This window comes from Limulus polyphemus, unplaced genomic scaffold, assembly GCF_000517525.1.
Source record: "Limulus polyphemus unplaced genomic scaffold, Limulus_polyphemus-2.1.2 Scaffold4456, whole genome shotgun sequence".
NCBI lineage: Eukaryota > Metazoa > Arthropoda > Merostomata > Xiphosura > Limulidae > Limulus > Limulus polyphemus.
Genome location: NW_013670066.1, coordinates 55,117 through 76,207, shown reverse-complemented (window position 1 = coordinate 76,207; position 21,091 = coordinate 55,117). Strand labels below are relative to the sequence as shown.

Sequence of the window (21,091 nt, the reverse complement as noted above, 5' to 3'; positions counted from 1 at the left end):
ATTCATGTCATCTCTCATCATCAAACTTGGGCAGCTTGGGTCAGCTGGCCCTGACCCCATTGTCATTCTTGGGTCCTCTATCTTTCTGTTGGGTGTACTTGGTGATCTCAATTTGTGCTTTTATTCTCTATAGTTCCAGTCTCTCCTCTCTCTCTCTCCTTTTCTTCTTTCTCAACTTATTTTTCAAGCTCACATTCTTCTTTCTGTCTTTCTTTTGTCTGTTGATGCTCTTCTCTCTCTAGGTCTTATTGTTGTTTAACAAACTGTTGTAGGTCACCATCTTTGAGCCCTAGTCACTCACCCCTCTCTATCCACTTATCAAAGTCAGTTGACTTGGTTATATAGTGTGGTTGTGACCTTTACAATATTTTTGCTACCACTACCACTGTACATATATAGGCTTATTTCTGTTATAATTTTTGTCTTCTTCTACAGCCATTTACCAGTGTATAATCCTGGCTGGCTTGCCACTGTCAAGTTTTAGTGTATGGGCTGGATTCTTTATAGTAGGTGTCTGCGACTTGTTGGTTATAAATTTCAACGATAAACAGTACACAATTCACTTATTTTAAAATGATATTAAAACAAGTCAAACGTATATATAAATGTTCATCACAGTGTTGGTCATAGCAGTTGTATCCAGGGCTTTAAATAATTATTTTTTTCATCAAAGTCCACACGATTTGGTTCAATTATTTTAGAATAAAATTGACAAGACAAATTATTTCTTCTCTACTTTGTTATTACAATACAATCTGTGATAATTGCCACTATACACTCTTTTTGACTAAAGTCACAATCATGCAGATTAGATCTAACTAATTAATTCAAACTACATTTTGAGTATGTATTTATAGCCTGACAGTGGCCTATTGTGTTCCACACACTATGGGATATTATGATGCAGTAATGCTCAAAATGATGAGAAAAACTTGGAAGGTTCTAAGAGCATGATGCAATAATATAACAACTGCCAATTCACAACAATTGAACTATACAACATATGAATAAAAAACAGTTATGTAAACAAACCTGCAATAAACAATCACTTCTAAAAATAACTAAATTTAACACATGCACTATTCTTAAACCACCTAAATTATAACTTTTGCATTAAACTTTAAATGGTTGTGTGTATCTAACAAGCTGAGACAGTTTTATTTTTTGAACAGAGTACTTGATATTTAGAATGGGTTGTCTTCATTTGTCATAGACGCAGTAAATGTAAGGGAGTTTAAGAGAAAGCTTCATAAATATAAGTTGTAAGGACTAGATTTGAATTTTTTTTTCTAAATCAGTTTAGTGGGTGGGGTAGCTTAGATGGACCAACATGTCCCATTTCTTCCTTAAAGTTTATGATAAGCCATGATTATGAAATTACAACATTTAACCTTCATTGACTTGAGAATGTAGTGTAGTCGATTTTTGTTATTTACATTATGTCTTAAAGTATGAACTCAGAATAAAGTTAAGCATTTTAACAGTAATTATGTATTTATTACAGATTTTATTTTACTGGGCATTGTTTGATTAATGTGAAGTAGTATGGAATTTTAAATGATTAGCTATTTATTTAATTTCTGCAATCAAAGAACTGAATAGGCCTATTACTAACTATCAGAGTACATAACGTACATTAGTAGGAGACAACAAGGGACCATTTAGTCTTTTAAAGTTATCTCGTACTCATTACTGAGAAAAATATAAAATCATTTAAACTTTTTTATTTTTGATCTCCCTCATAAATTCTTATAAGGTACTGCTGAAGATAACCCATTACATAAGCTAATCACTATGTTAAAAAATAATAATTGTCTTTACTGGAGCCTAGCCTATCTTTTCAAATGGTATACTTGTCGTATTATTTTCATAATTCAGCACAAAGAAATCAGAGGCCATTGTCTTGTTTATCTCTTGGATAATCTTGTAAACCTGCATAAGATCATCTCTTACTGTTCTTTTCTTAACCTTTCTTCTAAAACAACCCTTCCATCCCAAGAATCATCCTAGTAGTCTTCCTCAGAACTTTTTTCAGTAAGTCAATATCTTTTCTTAGATATGGAGACCAAAACTGATCACATTATTCCAAATGAGTCCTAATTAGTTATTTGTGTATGAGATAATTACACCTTTTGACTTGCAATCATTATGCGTATAAATGCATAATGTATAAATACTGAATCAATGGCAAGAACAAAAAAAGTGAGAAGCAAAACTAATTTTTCTTGTATATATAGTGTACATATATATATGTAGTTTAATGAACCAAATATACATATAGATTAAACTACTAAATTTAAAATAAAAATTAAAAAATTAAAATTCACATTCGGACATTGGATTAAGAAGAAGCTTTATATTTTAGATTATTTTTATTACAGGTCGTGTGGAATTATGTGGTGATAGTGAATGTTTATCTGTTGTTTATATAGCAGAGCATTACATCTGATACAAATCTACAGCCTTTGTTGGGGGTTTTGTTTCACACCACCAGTTCCATGTGGTGAGCATGTGGATAAGAACTGATCTCACTTGGTTTTCCTCCTCTGTTGATTAGAACAATAAAGGTGAGGACTACTGTTGCATGTTATGGTTTGTACTGTAATGATATTAAGCTTTTGTGTTTAATGAAACGGTACTTGTGTTTTTAAGGAATGGTTATATTGTACTGGACTTTTTTCAGTTTAATAATTAAGGGCTAAAGTTACATCTATGTCTTATGTAAGTGTTGTACAGTCCAATGATTCCTAGAACTATAAGGAAATGTAAAATTTTAAGATACTATTAACTGTATAGATCTGGTCATAAAAACAAGTTCATTTCTCATTTATGTTATCTTTTTTGTGTCTAAGCATGTTCATTATTCATTGTTGGAATATTTTGGTCACATATAACTTAGCTTGCTGGATGACCCTGGTATTGGGTAAAACACTTAGTTGGCAAGGAATATAGCAGATATAGTGGGATTGACATATTACATTTTTCTTTACTTTCACTCATAAACTCTTATAATGTCATATAGCTTATCAATTAAAGCATCCCTCTTAAATCGCACAATTAAAATAAAAAGATATTCATAAGGCTAGTTATCATTTAAAAAAATGTACTAAAGTTGGGTAAAAAACATGATCCTTGTACATGCTGGCAAAAAAGCAATTAGATCCATCCATTATATTTATTTGGGTTGCATTTGTCAAGTTAACCATGAGTGATCTATTAGAAGTGAAAATGTTATTTCCTTCATGTACAAAATATTCTCTTCAGAAAATACATATTTGTTTAAGTAAATACATGTATACCTTTCATACATTATTTTTTTTATAAAGGCACATCACTGTTATGGAATGTAATTAATATATAAACATTTTTTAAATACTTTTGTTATTTTGTTCATTTTCTTACTGTAGAATAAAATAGTATTCTGTGTAGTAGCATTTTATTGTTCATTGAGATTTTAGGAATGTGTTTCTTTATGAGGTACTCGGAAACACCACTCACCTCCTCAAAGGTCAAAGAGCTATTATCTCATGCATCATCTGTTGAGAAAATTTTTTTCACATACTACAAGCTTCAGACAAACTCCCACCCCTACACATAATAACGTGGATCATGCTAGCCTACATATGAATATCATTAGATTATAGCCATCCATCAATAGAAGGGTGACACATCCTTCATGTGCAGTAAACATTGTGAGCACTAGTGTTCAACAAAGGCTCATTATTTTTCTCTGGAATGTTTTTCAGACATATTTTTTCTTAAGAATTAATAGAATTTATTATTTTCAACTTTTATCATTTGCAGAGTAATTTGTCTTCTCTTGTTTTCTTGATTGTGCAAAAAGAAAGTTTTAAACATTTCAGTTAGAACTTTGATTCAAATTAACTTAAATTTTATTTTTCATTTTACTCAGTTTTGTAAATTTTAGACAATGTGTTTCAATGTCTGTGATAAGAGTTCTTTGACAGTACTTTTTCTTATTGTTTTAATCCAGCATACAGATTTTGCTAAGTAATCTTCACTTTTCTCACAACACTGATGACCTAGGCCTTTGTACCACACACATACCAGGCCAATATTAAAAGAAAAAAAAACATAAGTTGGATTTATGGATCACCTTGTTTATGAATTCATGTTTCACAATCCTTAATCCTGCCAATCCTTAATAGGAGTCAGCCACTACTCTACTGATGACATTGTGTACTAGATGGTTGGTTCCATTCTAACCTCGGATTTAGGACTTCTGAACTCCTGCTTCAGCCGAGCCTGCCCCTTCTTTTGGCAAATTCGACCAACTGTTTCCCTGAACACTTTTGCTTTTGGTTCCTTCTTCCTTTCTTCCTGAGGAGGACCAGGGAATCCCACTTTTGTTCTTTACTGCTTGAATTACACTGGTATGTGTGTGCAATATTTTCTTTTTTCCATTTGTCTTTTGCTGAATGTTGAGCTACTTCATTGCACAAGCCTCAATCACTTGAATCTCTTCTTTCAGCTTGGGGGATCTCCTCTTTTCCTTCTTTTTTTTTTCACTCTTTCACTCTTCATCTATTTGTCTTCTTCTCTTACTTATTTACTGAATTTCTTCACTATCTCTTCACAATTCACATACTTTTAAAAGCTTTCCATCATGAATCATCAGCTTTACTGAGAAATTTCATATACTTGTTATCCACTTTGCCTTTGATTTTCTTCTTCCATTGTGTCCCAGTTACCTTTATTTCTGGGATGTACTTCATTGGGATGCCTTACTCTCTAACATTTTCCTTCTATCTTCTCTTAAGGATTTCTGTGTTGCAATCTTCCTTTATGATGACATTTCTTGGGATGTTTCTGACACTTTGGTATTTTGATATAGTTCATCAACAGTCATTTTTGCTCACTTTGGTTTCTTGCTTTTCTTTTCTTTCTTTCTTTTTTTTGATTTGGAGATTCCATCAGATTTCTTGATTGGATGTGACTTGTTTCAAGAGCCATTTCTTACCTCTGGATTGGTAGGAGCTCTGCTCTCTCACTTTCTTTGCTGCGGACTACTGGGTTACTTGGGTGCTTTCTCACAGGTTTTTCCTGTCCTTCCACTCTTTACTTCACCCAATTATGATGCCATGGAACAATTTTCTGACCCCCACTCTGGGATTTTATTCCTGTCTTTTTGTCTTCCATTATTTTTCTTGTCCTTCAACTACTCACATCACCTGATTAGAGCACCATGGAACAGTTCCCTGATCCTTATTCTGAGGTTTTACTCCTGTCTTTCTGTAATTCTCACAAAGTTTGGAAATTGGCAACTTATACCACTTGAGCCAACTTTGGTCATTTTATGGTTCAGGCTGGACATTTTTATGACTCTGAGGTGGGGTAGGTAACCAGGATCGATGTCTTGAATATTTTTCGCACATCCTGATGAGTCCATAATTATTTTATGGACTTACAATGCTAGAATTTGGGGCTCAATTCTTTGCAGTGAACAGAGTGTATATGACCCATTATGTTGCTTTGTGCTACAACAAACAAAAAAGCTTTGAATTTTCACACTGTGGGAAAAATGTGAAGTTTAGTATAAGTATGTATATAAGTTGCTCAAAGTCTAATTTTTTTTGTTAGTTTTTTTTCTTTACTAAAACAAATCATATGTAAGCAATTGAGTCCAGTGGGTTTTTCTTGAAGATTGCATTCTTCAGGTCTACTGTTACACTACTCAATGGATGTTTGGCCTCCACTTAGTCCATTCAGTGTGGCATTTATTGTTGTGACCTCTCTTCTCCCTCAGGAGTCATCTCATGTAGGGTGGCTAGTTCAGCTTCCCAGTTCAGTCTTGACCCTCACCCAGTATCTCATTCATTCATTTGTTTAAAGGTCTTTCCTAATTCTTTTAATGCAGAATGGGCTGATGCTTTTTCCTTGCACCTTTGGGACATTGAGCTTCTGATACTAAGGATCTCGGGTATCCTTATTATTGTGCATGGGAGGATTTGTCTCTATTGTGGACTCTGGCCAATCAATGTAATAAATCCAGAGATTCTCTGTCTTTCTCTCTTACTTTTTACCTGTTGCTGTTATAGTGGATGACTCAATTCCACACAACCCTGGACATCCTCCCCCCCCCCAGCTCCCCAGACTTGCATCTGTTCAACACCCCCCCCCCCCTTAATGCTCAAATATTTGGGTTTACAAACCTGTAGTGAGCTCAGCATATGTTGCACATTGTGTAGCTTTGCACTTGACAACAACCAAGACCTGATGCATTTCTGTTCAGACAGGATGTAGATCTGGATACCTGCTCCATTTTCTAAGCCTGGTCTCCAGAGGAGCAGTCTATATATCAACATCCTTGAGATGTTGGCTACTTCATAAGCTTGCCATTATCTTTTGATTTATTTGTTGGTCTTGTTATCATGAAAAATTTTTTTTTCAATCTACTGACATCAAGGCATTCACTCTTGGGAACCTTGTTTTCTTTTCTCTAAGTGTTCTATTTCAGGCCCTTGACCACTGTGTTCAGTAGCTTACTCATTTCAAATTTTTACTGTTATAGGTCATTTTGTACATAACTTCTCCATCTCTCCCCCAGCCATTCTCCTTTTCTCTCTGATTTTTATGGATTTCTTTTGAGCTCTTTTCATCAGTGTTCCTCCTTGTCTGGTTCCTCTTCTAGTCTTCAATGACTGTTTAGTTCACAGGACTCTCACATGTACCCCCTTTGAATTGTTGGCCACCTGTTCCCTATACCATCTTTCTCTTAAGGCATATTTTCTTCTTCTTACTTGTGGTATTTGTCACTCAGAAAGTTTTGCCTTGCATGCCCTCTGCAATCTTTACCACAGGGACTGGTTAGTATTATTCCCTTACCACTCCTTCCTCCCCAAAACACTTCTACTTGAAAGGGTGATTGGATGTTTTCTACTATCAACCTCCATTCTCTTTCTTCCTTTTATGATCATTCCAACCCCTATTGTCTCTTTTGCCCCTTGTGAGCTGTTCGTTGTTACCTCCCTCAAACTGCCATCTTTAAAGGCAAATGACATTGCCTTTTCTTGTTGTGGGATTCTTCTTCCCCTTGTAACTTATCTCATTTCACTTTGACCAGTTGGTTTATACGTAACATGTGGTTAGTTTATTCTTCTATGGGTAATGACACTTTTTATATTTTTCATGTCTCCTCCCATCAAATTTTTCATCTCATGGGTTTGTTTGGCCTCTAGCCATCAATGTTCCCTGGATGAGATCTTGCAGGGGACATTCCCTTTGTGTCACATTACTTATGCCAAATTGGAGTTTCTTCTGCTTCTGGTTTTTATATCCCTTCAATTCTCACAGAGACTCAGAGTAGGTGGGTTGTTAATTATTTTTATTTTTCTTATAGGTCTTAAAACCACCTTGTTTATTTATATTGTGAAGACCATGGAACCTGCCATGTTGCTGAAGTTGTCTCATAGGAAATACTTCTCCCCTATTTGATGAGGAATTTGGGAGAAGGAGAGAGCGAACACACACACACACACACATTGTTCAGCTTATCTGTCCCTACTTAGTGCCCATTGTTGAGATGAGGTTCTCCAGAAGACTATTTATTTATTTTACTTCCAGTCATTCTACTTTATGTAAATTCCTCCTTCCTATTTTCTTTTAGTGGAGTAAAGTGAGAACCCTTGCTTTCTCTGTTCTGAGCTGCTGGGTTAGTGTAGTCTCACTGGCATGAGACAGAGTCAGTGCATCCCCTTGATTGAAGTAGGGGTGGGGTGTCACCTGAAGTGCATTATAAGTTATCCCACTACACTATAAACCTAGCTATTTCCAGTGGTTATGCCAACCAGATGGGTCTTGTGTTCTCCTTAGGATGCATGTCTGGGATAATTTCTCCCTGCGTATTATAAGTATCTATTTCAAATAAATATTTCTCTAATACTGTGTGGCCTGACTTATTGTCTCAGTCACACTACACACTTGTGCTCAGCTGACCACCTGTGAGGTAATGGCTGGTTATGCTATCTTTCATTCCACCAATCTATGTGACCCTTTAGCATCATGTAGAAGGTTCTTTTGACAGTACCTTTTGCTCTCTCTTATTTATTGGGCAATGAATATTCCCTTCATGATAAGGATTTAGTCTTCCACTGAGTGATGCCTCATTGGGTCCCATTCTACTGGTGGGTGACACACTCCATGGATTTTTGTTTTCTGTTTTTATAACTTCAGAAAGGAGCTCATCTTTTTAATTTCTTTACTTACACTAGCCCTTCCACCATCTTATCAATGTGGGATTCTAGCTCTCAGTTCTGGGGAGAGTTGAGTAGTATTTCTTAACATTTTGCTTACCTGAAAATGTATTTCAGATAGATCCTCACCTCTCTACAGTACCTCCCACTTCTTTCCCACTTCTAGTGTGTGTCTTTTGCCTCATCAAGGATGAGGCTTTGTTGAAATGCTAGTGCTCCTGGTGTTTATTACACATGGAGGACTTGCTGCCTTCCTTTTGGTAGAAGGCTATGATCTAATAATAAGCACATCATCGGCTGATGCAATACATGTTGATACATATAAGGTTGGGAGCTTTATTCAAGGCTTGTGGCATGTGTAGTAATTTACATGAAAGTACACATGAAATAATAGCTCCAGGTGGTACAGAGAAGTGAGTATCTATCTGAAATACATTTTCACATATGGAAAATGTTAATTTTCCTGCTTTGTTGTCATAATATCAATAGACCTTTCCATGTTCAGATTTAAATAATGTGAAGCTGACAAAGCAAGTTTAGTTATGCTTTTATCTGGCTTACTGGTGATTTTTGACTAAGATTTTGGACTTTGTTAGTTTCATGCTGACATATCTTATTGCCTTAACTTTGAATTTCTTGCAGTTGTTTATGTGTTTATTCATTGTTGTAGCACTGAAGGCTATAATTTTTCTGCACTACTCTCAACTAAAAAATTTAGTTTTTGACCTAGTTTATTTGTAGGAAATACTTCTTAATATTACTTTTATTATTGCTCACTCTTACTGAATAGTTTGTGTTACTTTCACAGTCAAATTATTTATTTTATACTTAAAAATACTGCAGTACTATAAAAATCTGAAAGCTGCTAAGACATTCCTGTAGGCCTGTGTATTTGTCAACAGAATGAACTTGAATATTGTCAGCTGTTCATTGTTGACTTAGTAAATGCTGATTCCATCTAATGAATGGAGGGAACACTATTTACAAAATAGTTCAAGTTTCTCTTATTAGATGGCAATACCATTCACATAATGTTTTTGGTGATTTGTTAAACTGATTGCCAACTGTTGATGCTACCTATTGACTATAGGCCTTGTCTGTGCATGTCATGTAAAAATTTATTAAAAGTTAAATTCATGATACACTTCGATAGCACCTATTGCACAGTTTGCACCATATCGTACAATCAAGATTTAAAAAAAATTAAAGTTTGTAATATTACTGATATTATTATTGGATACTGTTAACTTTCAATTACTTTTACCAGGAATATTTATTATGAAAGATGTTAGAAAATGAAAACTAGGGCCCTCATTGAATAAATAAAAAACTTGATAATGTGATGCTGTTAAACCTCTAATCTTGAAATTACAACTAAATTAGTATACCTTCTAAAACTTTCTGAAACATTTGGAAATTCATTAAAGAAACAAGGAGATGTGTTAATTTTCTAGAAAATTTGCTAATTCTTGTTCTTAAATATATATTTCTTTATTGAATGATTAACAGGTCAACATTTGGAAATATTGCTAGTAATAATTAATGTTGGCATTGGACACCTATTTAGTGTTGATAATTTATTTTTTGAGAAACATGTTATACATAACTTTACAGAGCATAGGTATAAGTATAACAGTAGGGCTTAGTTTTTTTTTGTTGTCTCTTTGTTTTTGTTATTATTACTTATTTTTTGAACAATTTGTGACAGCCACTATTTACTTACAAGTTATTAGATTACTATTCTTGAGTTACCTCTTCATTAACTTCAATTTTGCTTGAGCTTTCATACTTAGTAATCTCATCTTCCTGTGCTGGATCCACTACTGCTAATGCTGATACACTGCCAGATGTTTTTCTTTATTTTTTATTCATGCTGATGCTTTTTCTTTGTTACCATTATCCAGAACCTCATACTCAAAAAAGTGAGAATTATAGTCTCATTAACACATTTAGCTGTTTTGTCACATTGTGAGACAGTTTTTTGGCTAGTAAACATATTCCAAATACTATTACAAGCATCTCAGTAGGTAAAAAAAAAAAAAGGATAACTGTCAACCTTCTCAAAGCTTTTTCACCATGTTAATGGTGCAGTGATGCTAATTGGCTTCTATAAAACTGTAATGTTGTATTTAGGTCCATCATCATATTCAGCTAAATCACATTAATCAATTGCAGGATTCACATTAGGGATGTGCTTTGGTCTTCTCATCTTTTTCTGGGTCTCTGTACTTTGGGTTCAACATGAAAGCTGTTGGTTAGATAGAATGAAGGCAAAAGGTCTGTGTTCTGATGGTTGGGAAATGCTACCAAATACTAAATTTTAGCTGTTGCCAAAAGTTTCCCTAATGCTGTCCCATCTTTTTAAAGTTAGGAACCACCTTAAACCTCGTTGGTTTGTCACCAGTGAGTTTTGTGATTGCATGCGAGATCAATTGCAATAGGTACAGCACTCCATCTTTTTCCACCTGGCTGCTACAGATTGATTCCTTTGAAGAACGTTTCTTTCACTTTGTCAAATATTTTCTTCATTGAGTAGCATTGTTGGCATAAGTTTTGTTACAAAAGGTGTACTCGCCAATTACTTTTCAACTCATGTTTCCTCTCAAACTAACTCTGGGTCTCACTTGATGGCTTGGACATTTTTATAGTTTTTAGACTCTTCAATAAAGCACAATGTAATGATCTTGGATCTTAATGGAGATGGAACCAAATATTTTCTAGACCTTTCTTAAACACAAACCCTTTTCTGTGAAACCAATCACAGATTACAATTAACATACTCTCCTTCTTGTGTTTAACACTTTCTAAAATAGACTACCTGAGACTTCTAAGAAAATACTACTAATGCTTATAGGGTAGTTTCAAACATTTCATACTTTTGACCCTATTACCTAATAAGAAAGCAACAAAAAGGCAAATACTGTAACATGAAATCTCAAGAAAACACAACTATGGTAACTTGCATCCCATAATAAATTAATTTCAACTGAAGAATTTTGAGTAGCTTATTTTCCATGACCCATAAATTAACAACTCAGTCTATTTTGACCACAATAATTATAAATTAAGGCTGATCTTTTCTATAATTGCTAAAAATTATTTATAAAGAAAAAAGAAATATGAGTAAAAATGAAAACTTTTTTGACATTTCTAACAGCCATTCTTGAGGGGTTTAGTTAATTCACAAAACTTAAGTATTTGCAGTTATTTTAATTCTCCTATATATTTGCTCATTTTTGAATAAATAGAAGTTTAATTCATCAGAATTAGAATTATTTGATTCAGACTGACAATAAGTGACACATGTAAAAAATGGGTCATCTGAATGGTTTGAATTGTTTTTAGTTTAGGATAAAATATATAAAACATTTTTTGTCATCAAAATATCCAATTCAATAAAATATATTTTTATGTTTTTCACTTCACCAGAATCTTGCTGTTTAGCTATTGCTAGTTTATTCTCATCATAAGATGGTTAGACGTCGAGAAGTTGAAGCTGACAACCTACTTGTGGGAGGAAGACCTTTACTTCCTGAATCCTCAGCTCCTTCTCAGGTATGTACACAGTCTTATTTTGAATTTAAGAAACACTGGAAAGTTTCAGAAATCACTCTTAAGTTTTGAGTAGTTTTTCATATACATATTACTTTTCTGCATCATAATGCTTAACTATATGCATATCAAATCTTCCACACGAGCCTTTCATATTTTAATTCCTCTCAAATGTGGTATATATTCTTACTCATGTAAGTGATATTTTCCTCACAGATGACATTCTTAACACCATAATTCATACCTATGTAAGTATGAAATCTTCCATAAGATGACAGTTTGTAACTCAAACTTTTAATAAAGAATTTTGTATAATAAATATTTTATATTTATAAAGTATTACACTAGCCCAATTAAAAACAACAAATAGTCCACCTATTGATTTGAATAACTCGTACAAATTATTTCACTTTCCCAAACAATACTGGACTCGGGTCTAACTACGCAGTTTTTAGGCTACACAATCAGGTTATTTCTCTAATACTGGACTTAGACTCTTGATTCATTCAGTGAAGAAACTAGAAGAGTCCCAGAAACTTTGCTTACTGTGCCATATATCTAACTCTTAAAACTGATTCCAAAACTCAACTGGAAAAACTGATTTACATGAGATTTTGCTAAACAACAGTAATGCATACAGTTTACATCAGATTTTTTACCAAATGACACTAAATTCATACGGAGTCTTCTCTCATGTTATTTACAAGACAAACAATTGTAATGCAAATTTTTTCAACAAACAATAATTTAATTCAGAAAAATGTAAAAACACAACATAATTTGAATTGTTTAAAATACTTCTCCCTGCCTAAATTTTAATTGACCTAGTGAAATTACAAATATTTAAATAACAAAATAAAAGTTTACATTATTCAAAATGTCCATTTGTTCTCTCCCACCCCAACTGGTGAGGTTGTCTTCACTTTGAAGTAGACCTCTTTCAAAGCACATACACTTCACCTCCAGGTAGGGATGAAGTGACTGCAGGTGTTGTTGAGTAATGGGCACTGTCTTCATTAAATTCACCTGTAATGTCAACTCCTTCACCAGACCAAGTCCCCTGCATTAAAATGACTTGCGTGAAACTTACCATTATATTACTGCTTCATTTATTTCTCCACCTTAGCTGAGGTTCTCTTGGATGTTGGTGTACTTCTGTCAGTCATTCCTGCAGATTTGTCACCAAGTCAGTACTGTTATATGGTAGGTATACATCCTTTGGTCTCCTTATGATCAAATCAACTGGTAGTCAAATTTCTTGTCCATTCTCATTATAGTGAGTATGTAACCTGTAGCTTCATGCACAAAAGTTGTGAAAGCCATTAGTAGTGCTAGTAGTGTCAGATTCCTATTCAAATGATTTTATTCATTAAACTTGACAACTTATCTGCCTAATAATTGGTTGAAATGGTCTACCATTTCACCTGATTGCAGATGTAATAGTGTTTTCCTGGTTTTCTTTATATCCAGTAATTCTTTAAATACTGCTGCCTCAAAACTGGTCAGAATGAAGTTTCATAGGTAAACTAAATAATATGAAGAACTGGTCGTCAACCAACATTTGTTTCTTGATTTGAAATTGTATAAGCTTCTGGCCACTTCATTAAATAATCCATAGCTACCAGTATATACTTTTTTCCAGTATCAGCTTTTGGCAATGGTCCCTTGATGTCAGTTGCTATTCTCTCCATTGATGCTCCGTCCAGGCACAGTTTGAGTGTTGCTTTCCTTGTCCCTATCTTTGCAGCACATACTACTGTATATGCTCAACATCTCTTCTTATGCCACTCTAGTAGAACCTTTCCCACAGTTGACCAAGTGTCTTCTTCATTCTGAGATGCCATCATGTGACTCGCATAAAATAGCTGCTTGCATTGGAATTGAAATGACTGATTGCCAGTATTCTTTTGTTTCATCAGTATTTTCTGTCTTCTTTAATGAAATGAAAATTAAAATCAAAGAATATTTGTTATTTAACTATATTTAGGAGTACAGACCTGACATTATTGTTTGGGTGGGTTTTTAATAATGAATGTGGAGTGATTCAAGAAGCCTGAAGTCTATATTGTTTGCAGCCTGTCCAATTATTTTGAAATTTTCAATGGTTGCAGGAGTTCGTCAAATTTGTACATGTTCCCATATCTGAGAGGGGTCTGGATGAGTAAGCATCGTCTTGTAGAACAGGGAGGCCCCTTACTCATTCAGGTCAGGTCTGTACTCCTAAATATAGTTAAATAACAAATTTGCTTCAATTTTCTTTGATTTTAATTTAATTTTAATTGCCTTTATTTAATTATATCTATACTTATACATATTTAAAATGCATCTAGGTGTTTGCTTCAAATCATACGCATTTATATTCAATCTTAATTATCACTGAAGATGGGCTAAGTGTCCAAAACGTTTGAGATTTATCTTTTTTCACTGTGTTTATTGTTTCTGTTGTATAATAAAATATTTAAACAATTACATATGATGATTTTGTGGGTCCTTTTATTTGTATTGAGATAAGAACCCACTTACTCAGATTATAATAGCAATGTAAAGTCCATAAATATTTTGCAGGTCCCTCAATTTTGCGGGCCCTGTGCGATTGCACTTTTCAAACATAACTAAGGCCATCACTGGTTTTATTCTGATCCCATGGATGGAAAAGTTGTGCAAAAGGGCTGAGTCTATGAGTGCTCTGTAAGGCTGGTTTTCTTTTCATGTGTGATATGAACTGGTTGGAGAATATTAAAATACAGTCTGTTCAAGTTGAGTGTCTGTGCCTACTCTCCTCTCTAATTTTGCCTGCTTTTTCTATCACCCAGCTAATGTAAGACTTCAGTCTAAAGTTGTACTTGTTTTTCTGAGTCTTTACTCTGTTGTTGGGCCTGTTGTTATAAGGCTTCTTGTAAATTAGTCTTTTGTCCTTGTATGGCAGTTTGAAAAATGTTGACCCTTTCATCTTGCTGATAGTCATCTCATTGATTTGATTCATCATTATTTTCGTTTGGTGGTTTACCTTCTGAATAAACTTTATTTGCTGATTTATTACTGTTACTTGTTGATCTATCTTTTCATAACCTGCTGTTTTTGTTGGTTTTTAATTAGGGCCTGTTGATCAAGCTTTTATATTAAATTCATGCATTTGCTAATTTGACTGTTGAATTTGTTGACACAACCCTTGAACTTGTTGATTTGTCACTATATCTTGTTGATTAAATTTTTAATTTTCTGATTTGTGACTACAGTCTTAGTCTATTTGCAGCATTAACTAATTTACCACACTGTTGATATTCTTCCTTTTCAACTCCTGCAGCTTTCATTGCTGTAGTCTTCATGATTGATGCTTGCTCCTTGGGGTTAGTCATTTTTCAATATTTCGAATAATCTTTTCTTAAACTTGAAAAAGACAAAGTTAAAATTCCATTTCTGACACTATTTTGTTATGATGGTCTGATTAAAATAACGATAAACAGACTCTGTATGAACTTGAATAATTAGTTTGTTAGCAAATTGTACAAAATATTTTGCTTCCCAAAAAATACTAGAATCAGGCATAGCTATGCAGTTTTTTAACTACTCATTCAAATTATTTTTCTGACAGCATACTCTTGACTGGATCACTAAAGAGACTCTAAGATTTTGCTTTCCCAGTTATACATCTAACTGTTAATCAAAACTAATTCCAAAAGACTGAAAATATTGATTACATAAGATTTCACCAAACAATGCTAATGTATACAGTTTAAATCAAATTTGTACCAGACAGTGCTGAATGCATTTAGTGACCTCTCTCCAAAATTGCTCACAAGACAGATATATTCTCCAAAATCACTTACAAGACAGATAATTGTAATACAAATTTTTCAACAAACAGTAATATAATTCAAATACATGTAAAAATAAAACACTTATTTTTGTTGTGAATAATTAAAGTTATTACTTAAAAATTAAAGAATGATGTTTATCTTAATAGTACACAGTGATTAAAATACAAAATTCAAATACTTAAAAAGATATTATGCATTAATTTATTTATTTAGCACCAAAAATATTAAATGTACCTTTCAACTATGAGGAAAATTAAAATATAAATATTTATTTAAGATAATTTTTATTATTTTTAAGTTAAATGTGATTAAAAACATTACTAACTAATTAATGTTATTAACATGGATGACCTAAGCGATCTTGAGTTAATTGTACTTAATATTTATTGTATTGCAGTAAACAGATGTAAAAATACTAACGTCAATTACAGTTGTGGTACTTTCATATAGCTCTGGGAGATTAATTTGATTACTTCAAATATTTTGATAAAAAATGATCAACTAATCAAAATGGTTGTTTTCTGTTACTCCAACTATCCAAGTCTTGTGTAAGAATAATCGGTTAATTGAATTTAATCAGTTAATGGGCCTGATGAGTGATAGGTTATCAAATTCCACTAATTGGCTAGCTCTACTTCCAGGTATACTTCCAGCAAATGTACACTGGAGTTAAATCTGAATTCTCTAGCTTCTAAAGATTTCTAGACTTGGATGTTGTGATTTTGCTAGAGACACAGTCAAAGCTATATCTCCAACAACATTTTTCATGAGAATACCCAAAAATATCTAAGTGGGACAAATTCCTTGATCATGCTCTAGCAACTGAAATAAGGTCAATACTGCAAAAGGTGCATTTCTCCTATGTGAAAGTCAGTAAGCACTCTAAAAGAATGTGTATCTCAATTTTGGTGAACTAAATAATAATTTAAACTTTCTAAGCCAAGAAAGAAAGGAAATATGGTACTTCTCCAACTACTGCAAGTTTTCTAAGTCTGAAAATATATAATTGTTTGAAAAAAATATAGTGGCTTTACAAACCTTTTTAGTTATTTGTCCTTAACATCCACTATGGGTTGAACATAAAGGTTGTACATATTAGATGTCCAAAATAATTAATGTGGTGTTAGGTATGTGTAAAATTGTAGTTTAGAATAAATGAGTTGTTTTTTAATATATAGAAATTGAAATCTAAAATGACTTCTAACATTTACTACTCTGTTCACTGATAATCTTAGAACCAGTTACTGATTTCCAAAATATGTTTAGTCATTACTGAGGCCAAACTTTTATCTATCTAGCAGGAATGTGGGAATTGAACTTTAATTTTACATACTGAAATAATTCTTCTTTGCTTCAGGAGGATCATGATGACTGCAATAATATAATTGTATCTACTGAAAATTTAGGTACCACACCTAGCCATGTTCATCAGGTAAACATTTACTTATAATTTTTTTTGTGTTGATAGTAAATTATATATGATTTTACACCCTTTTGAGTATGTATTAACAAGTGTTGCTGAAATGTATGCTTGGAAAAGTGTCAACATTGTGGTTTTGTAATGTAAGTTGTAGTCCTCTTCGTAATGTGGGGGGGGGGGGCATTTCAAACTTCATTAAGTTATTCAAAAATGGAATTAGGAATAGGAAAGTATGAATGACATCACTATATGGGTAAGGGAGGTAGTGGGTGAAGGTATAGATATTTGTTCTCATTTGTTTCTTGCATACCTGCTACCTGCTTACAGAAATATCAGTTTAGAGTTACCTGTTACATAGATCTTTAACTTAAATGATTCCTTAATTTTTGATGTCAGAAAAACACATGGGTTCAAGAAGTCTTGATAGAAGATGATAAAAAATTTATATAGTTTGAAAGTAAAATGTTTTGTCAGAAGTCACTTGATACAATATCCAGCACACAATGAGCTTGTAAAGAAATTTTGTACTATGTTCTTGTTTATATTATCATGGTGTCTTTCCTTTTTTTGTTGGTATCTTGTATTCTTATGCCTAACTAACAATGTGAACTTAAGTAAAATGTCTTAATGTATTTGAATAGGCATTGTGAAGTTTGACATCAAAGGGAAATAGATGAGTAATAAACATTGTCAAAATATTTCTTGTGAAAATATGCATAACACCAATTTTAGATTAAATAATGTTTGTTTAGGATGTAGTTAGCATGCATTAAATGAAAATTGCTTGTTTTATAAATTGAACAAGATGCATTTTTTTATTTTTTTCCTCACTGATTTTACTAAAGAAAAATAAACATGAAATTAAAATTAAATGGTTCTGGAAATGAAATTATTCTGATTATAGTAACCTTTGGGCTATATTTGGATAGTCCATAGAAAACATTTTTTTAGTGTAGTATATCAGTTATGTAAAACTTTTTGCATAATAGGATGGAAATATAAGAAACACAAACCAAAGATATTCTTCAGCTTTTCATACTATGCATAGTAGCCTGATGGAAAATAATAACTTGAATGGAAATGAGTCAGGATCATTGATATGGAGTAATGGCTCAAGCCATAATATGTCTTCCTTATACCATAGAGACTGGCCAATTGATAGAGGTATGTTCTGTGTTAAGTCATAATTCACATGTATAGTTAATAGATTTTGTTTTAATACATTTAAAATTTCTAAAACCTGAATGAGGGTCAGGTCAGAATGTTGTTCCATCTTTGAGAGTTTTACTATTTGCAGGTTGTTGATTGAAGTAAACAACAAAGGAATTTAGTCAAAGTGAAATCATAGTCAAGAAAAGAAAAAAATTGCAGCATACGCATAGTTTATAACTTATCTGGAGCCAATACTTATAATAGAACTAGCATAAAGCCCATCAAAAATGACTGGGCAAGTACTACTACCCCCACCCCATAGTATATTCTAACCTCACATTTCACAGCTAACTGAAATAAACAAATTTTACCAAATCAAGGTTGACCAACAAAGAGGCAGAAAAGTGCAGTTGAGGCAGTCAAACTTTGGTAAATTCCTCTGTGAGACAATCAAAATTAAAATCATTCATGAAATAAATTTGTTGCATATTCATAGAATAATTATTGGTAAAAATCAATTAGATTAACAACTTCTACTATATAGAAAAGCCAGTGCATTTTGGTAACACTATGTTCTAACAATGGCTTTTCTGTATTACCTAATATTGTTGTTAGTCTATCTACTGAAAGTATAAAATGAAATGTATAGACAACAAAAGTGGAAAAATATTTGTTGATTTCTTAATTTAATTTAAAACATTGGTGATAGAACAGAAAATAGCTTAATTCAGAAACGATTTAAGTTTAAAATTTTGATTGGCTCACAAAGGAATTTACTGACGTTTGAATGCAATGACTGTATTTTTCTACCTTTTTGTTGGCCATCATTTATTTTGTAAAATTTATATATTTCAGTTACCTATGAAATGTGAGGTTAGGGTATACTAAGTGGCGGGGGTGTTAATACTTGCCCCATCATTTTTGATGGATATATGCTAGTCCCATAATACTTAAAGCACACTATAACAACCCATAATAGTTAAAACACTATAACATCCCATAATAGTTTTGTTGCTAAGCGACAATGTATATTGTTGATCATTACCAAAAAAAGAAAGTGTGAAACCATTTTCAACAGTATAACATCCTATAATAATTAAAACTACCTTATAGCATCCCATAATAATTAAAACTACCTTATAGCATCCCATAATAATTAAAACTACCTTATAGCATCCCATAATAATTGAAACTACCTTATAGCATCCCATAATAGTTAAAACTACCTTATAACATCCCATAACAGTTAAAACTACTCTATAACATCCCCATAACAGTTAAAACTACTCTATAACATCCCCATAATAGTTTAGAAAAAATCACTTCCCATAATAGTTAAAACTGTAACATCCCACAATAGTTTTGTTGCTAAGTGACGATATATATATATCGTTGAGCATTACCAAAAAAAAGTAGTGAAAGAGTTCTCGACAGTATAACATCCCATAATAGTTAAAACTACCCCATAACATTCCATAACAGTTAAAACACTATAACATCCAATAATAGTTTTGTTGCTAAGCGACGATATATATATTGTTGAGCATTAATAAAAAAAGGATCATGAAAGCATTCTCGACAGATTGAAAAAGGGAATAAGGCGTATTTATAGAATAATTAGTGGTAAAAATCAGTTAGATTAACAACTTCCAATATATAGAAAATAGTTTAGTTCAGATCCAATTTACGTTTAAAATTGAATCAGTATTTTTACTTTCATGATAAATTTTATGCACTTGACTCTAAGCTAGGTGATCCCACACTACATCTTTACTTTAAGCTTATTATACCAATACTCACTACACTTTTAAGGTTTCATGACTCCCTTGCACCCCTGTCACTAAATTCATAATGAGCAGCTTGTAATTGATCTATTCTATCTGGATAAATGCATTTTGGCTTTTATGACTCTCCTATTTTCAGAAATCAGACATAACGTGACACACACACTGGCTTTTATATAGCTCAGAAGATTGATTATTCCTATTTTACTTGGATTAACATTGCCTACACGACCCTTTTAAAATGTTGCTTGTACAGGCATATAATAAAACTTTGTGTATAGATAGAAAGATATCTTTGCGCTTTTAATGAAAGTGAGACTTGTTTTACAATTTTTTTTAGCATTTTATAACTGTATGAATTTCTGTCGTAATTTGTGCAATTTCTCTACTTCCACGTTTTATGGAGAAATAAACTGGATTTCAGGTGGAAAGTTTTCTTTTTCTTCATTCATCATTATTGTAATCAAAACAGTATTGTTTGAGTAACATTTATTCATCCATAACACTAAATTGATTGGTTGCGAGAAGCATTATATATATATTAACATATTCCTCGATGTAGATAGTTGTCAGTAGAACTTGAGAGATTTTTTTTTTAGTGATGGCAAACAGTGGACCAACTAATATTTCTGACATCAACTCTCCTGGAGTTAGCTTTACTCCTGATATTTCTTCCATAATGAGTCTCAGTTCCATTACTTCAACTGCAACACAACGATTACCTCCACAACAGCTAGGAACTAAGGTTGGTGGTTATTCCCTTATGTTAGTTTGCCAGTGAACTAGTATTAATATGTTTTCGTAGTTAAAATTTTGTGGAATATGTTTTAACCACACAATTAATACATATTAGTGGTGGATCAATATTTATGGAATGAATTTTTTCATTCCTAATGTGAAGAACATATGTGTACTCAGACATGCCATGGTAGCAGAACTTTATTGGTTGTAGCTGTGTGTCAATACATTAAGTGTAAATCTTGCCAATTTTCTGTGTGAGACTGTTTTAGTGGATGATTAAGTTATTAAAATTTTTCTTTATTCACTCAGTAATTTCATATCTCATGAACTTTGTACGTTTGTCACCATATAAATCACGTAGTTGTTACTTAACAGTATTGTTATTATTGTAGATTATACAAAACGGGTTAG

General features: G+C 32.8%; 1 protein-coding gene across 1 annotated transcript in view; it reads left to right on the top strand.

The window, feature by feature from the left end:
* LOC106471173 overlaps positions 1 to 21,091 on the top strand; it is a 67,859-nt gene that overhangs the window by 10,652 nt on the left and 36,116 nt on the right. Inside the window, exons 3-7 of the mRNA XM_013931761.2 lie at positions 2,433 to 2,567; positions 11,643 to 11,768; positions 16,941 to 17,015; positions 17,993 to 18,167; positions 20,539 to 20,684. Coding sequence (XP_013787215.2) covers positions 11,685 to 11,768; positions 16,941 to 17,015; positions 17,993 to 18,167; positions 20,539 to 20,684 — 480 coding nt within the window. The 5' untranslated portion in view covers positions 2,433 to 2,567; positions 11,643 to 11,684. The remainder of the gene's footprint in view (positions 1 to 2,432; positions 2,568 to 11,642; positions 11,769 to 16,940; positions 17,016 to 17,992; positions 18,168 to 20,538; positions 20,685 to 21,091) is intronic.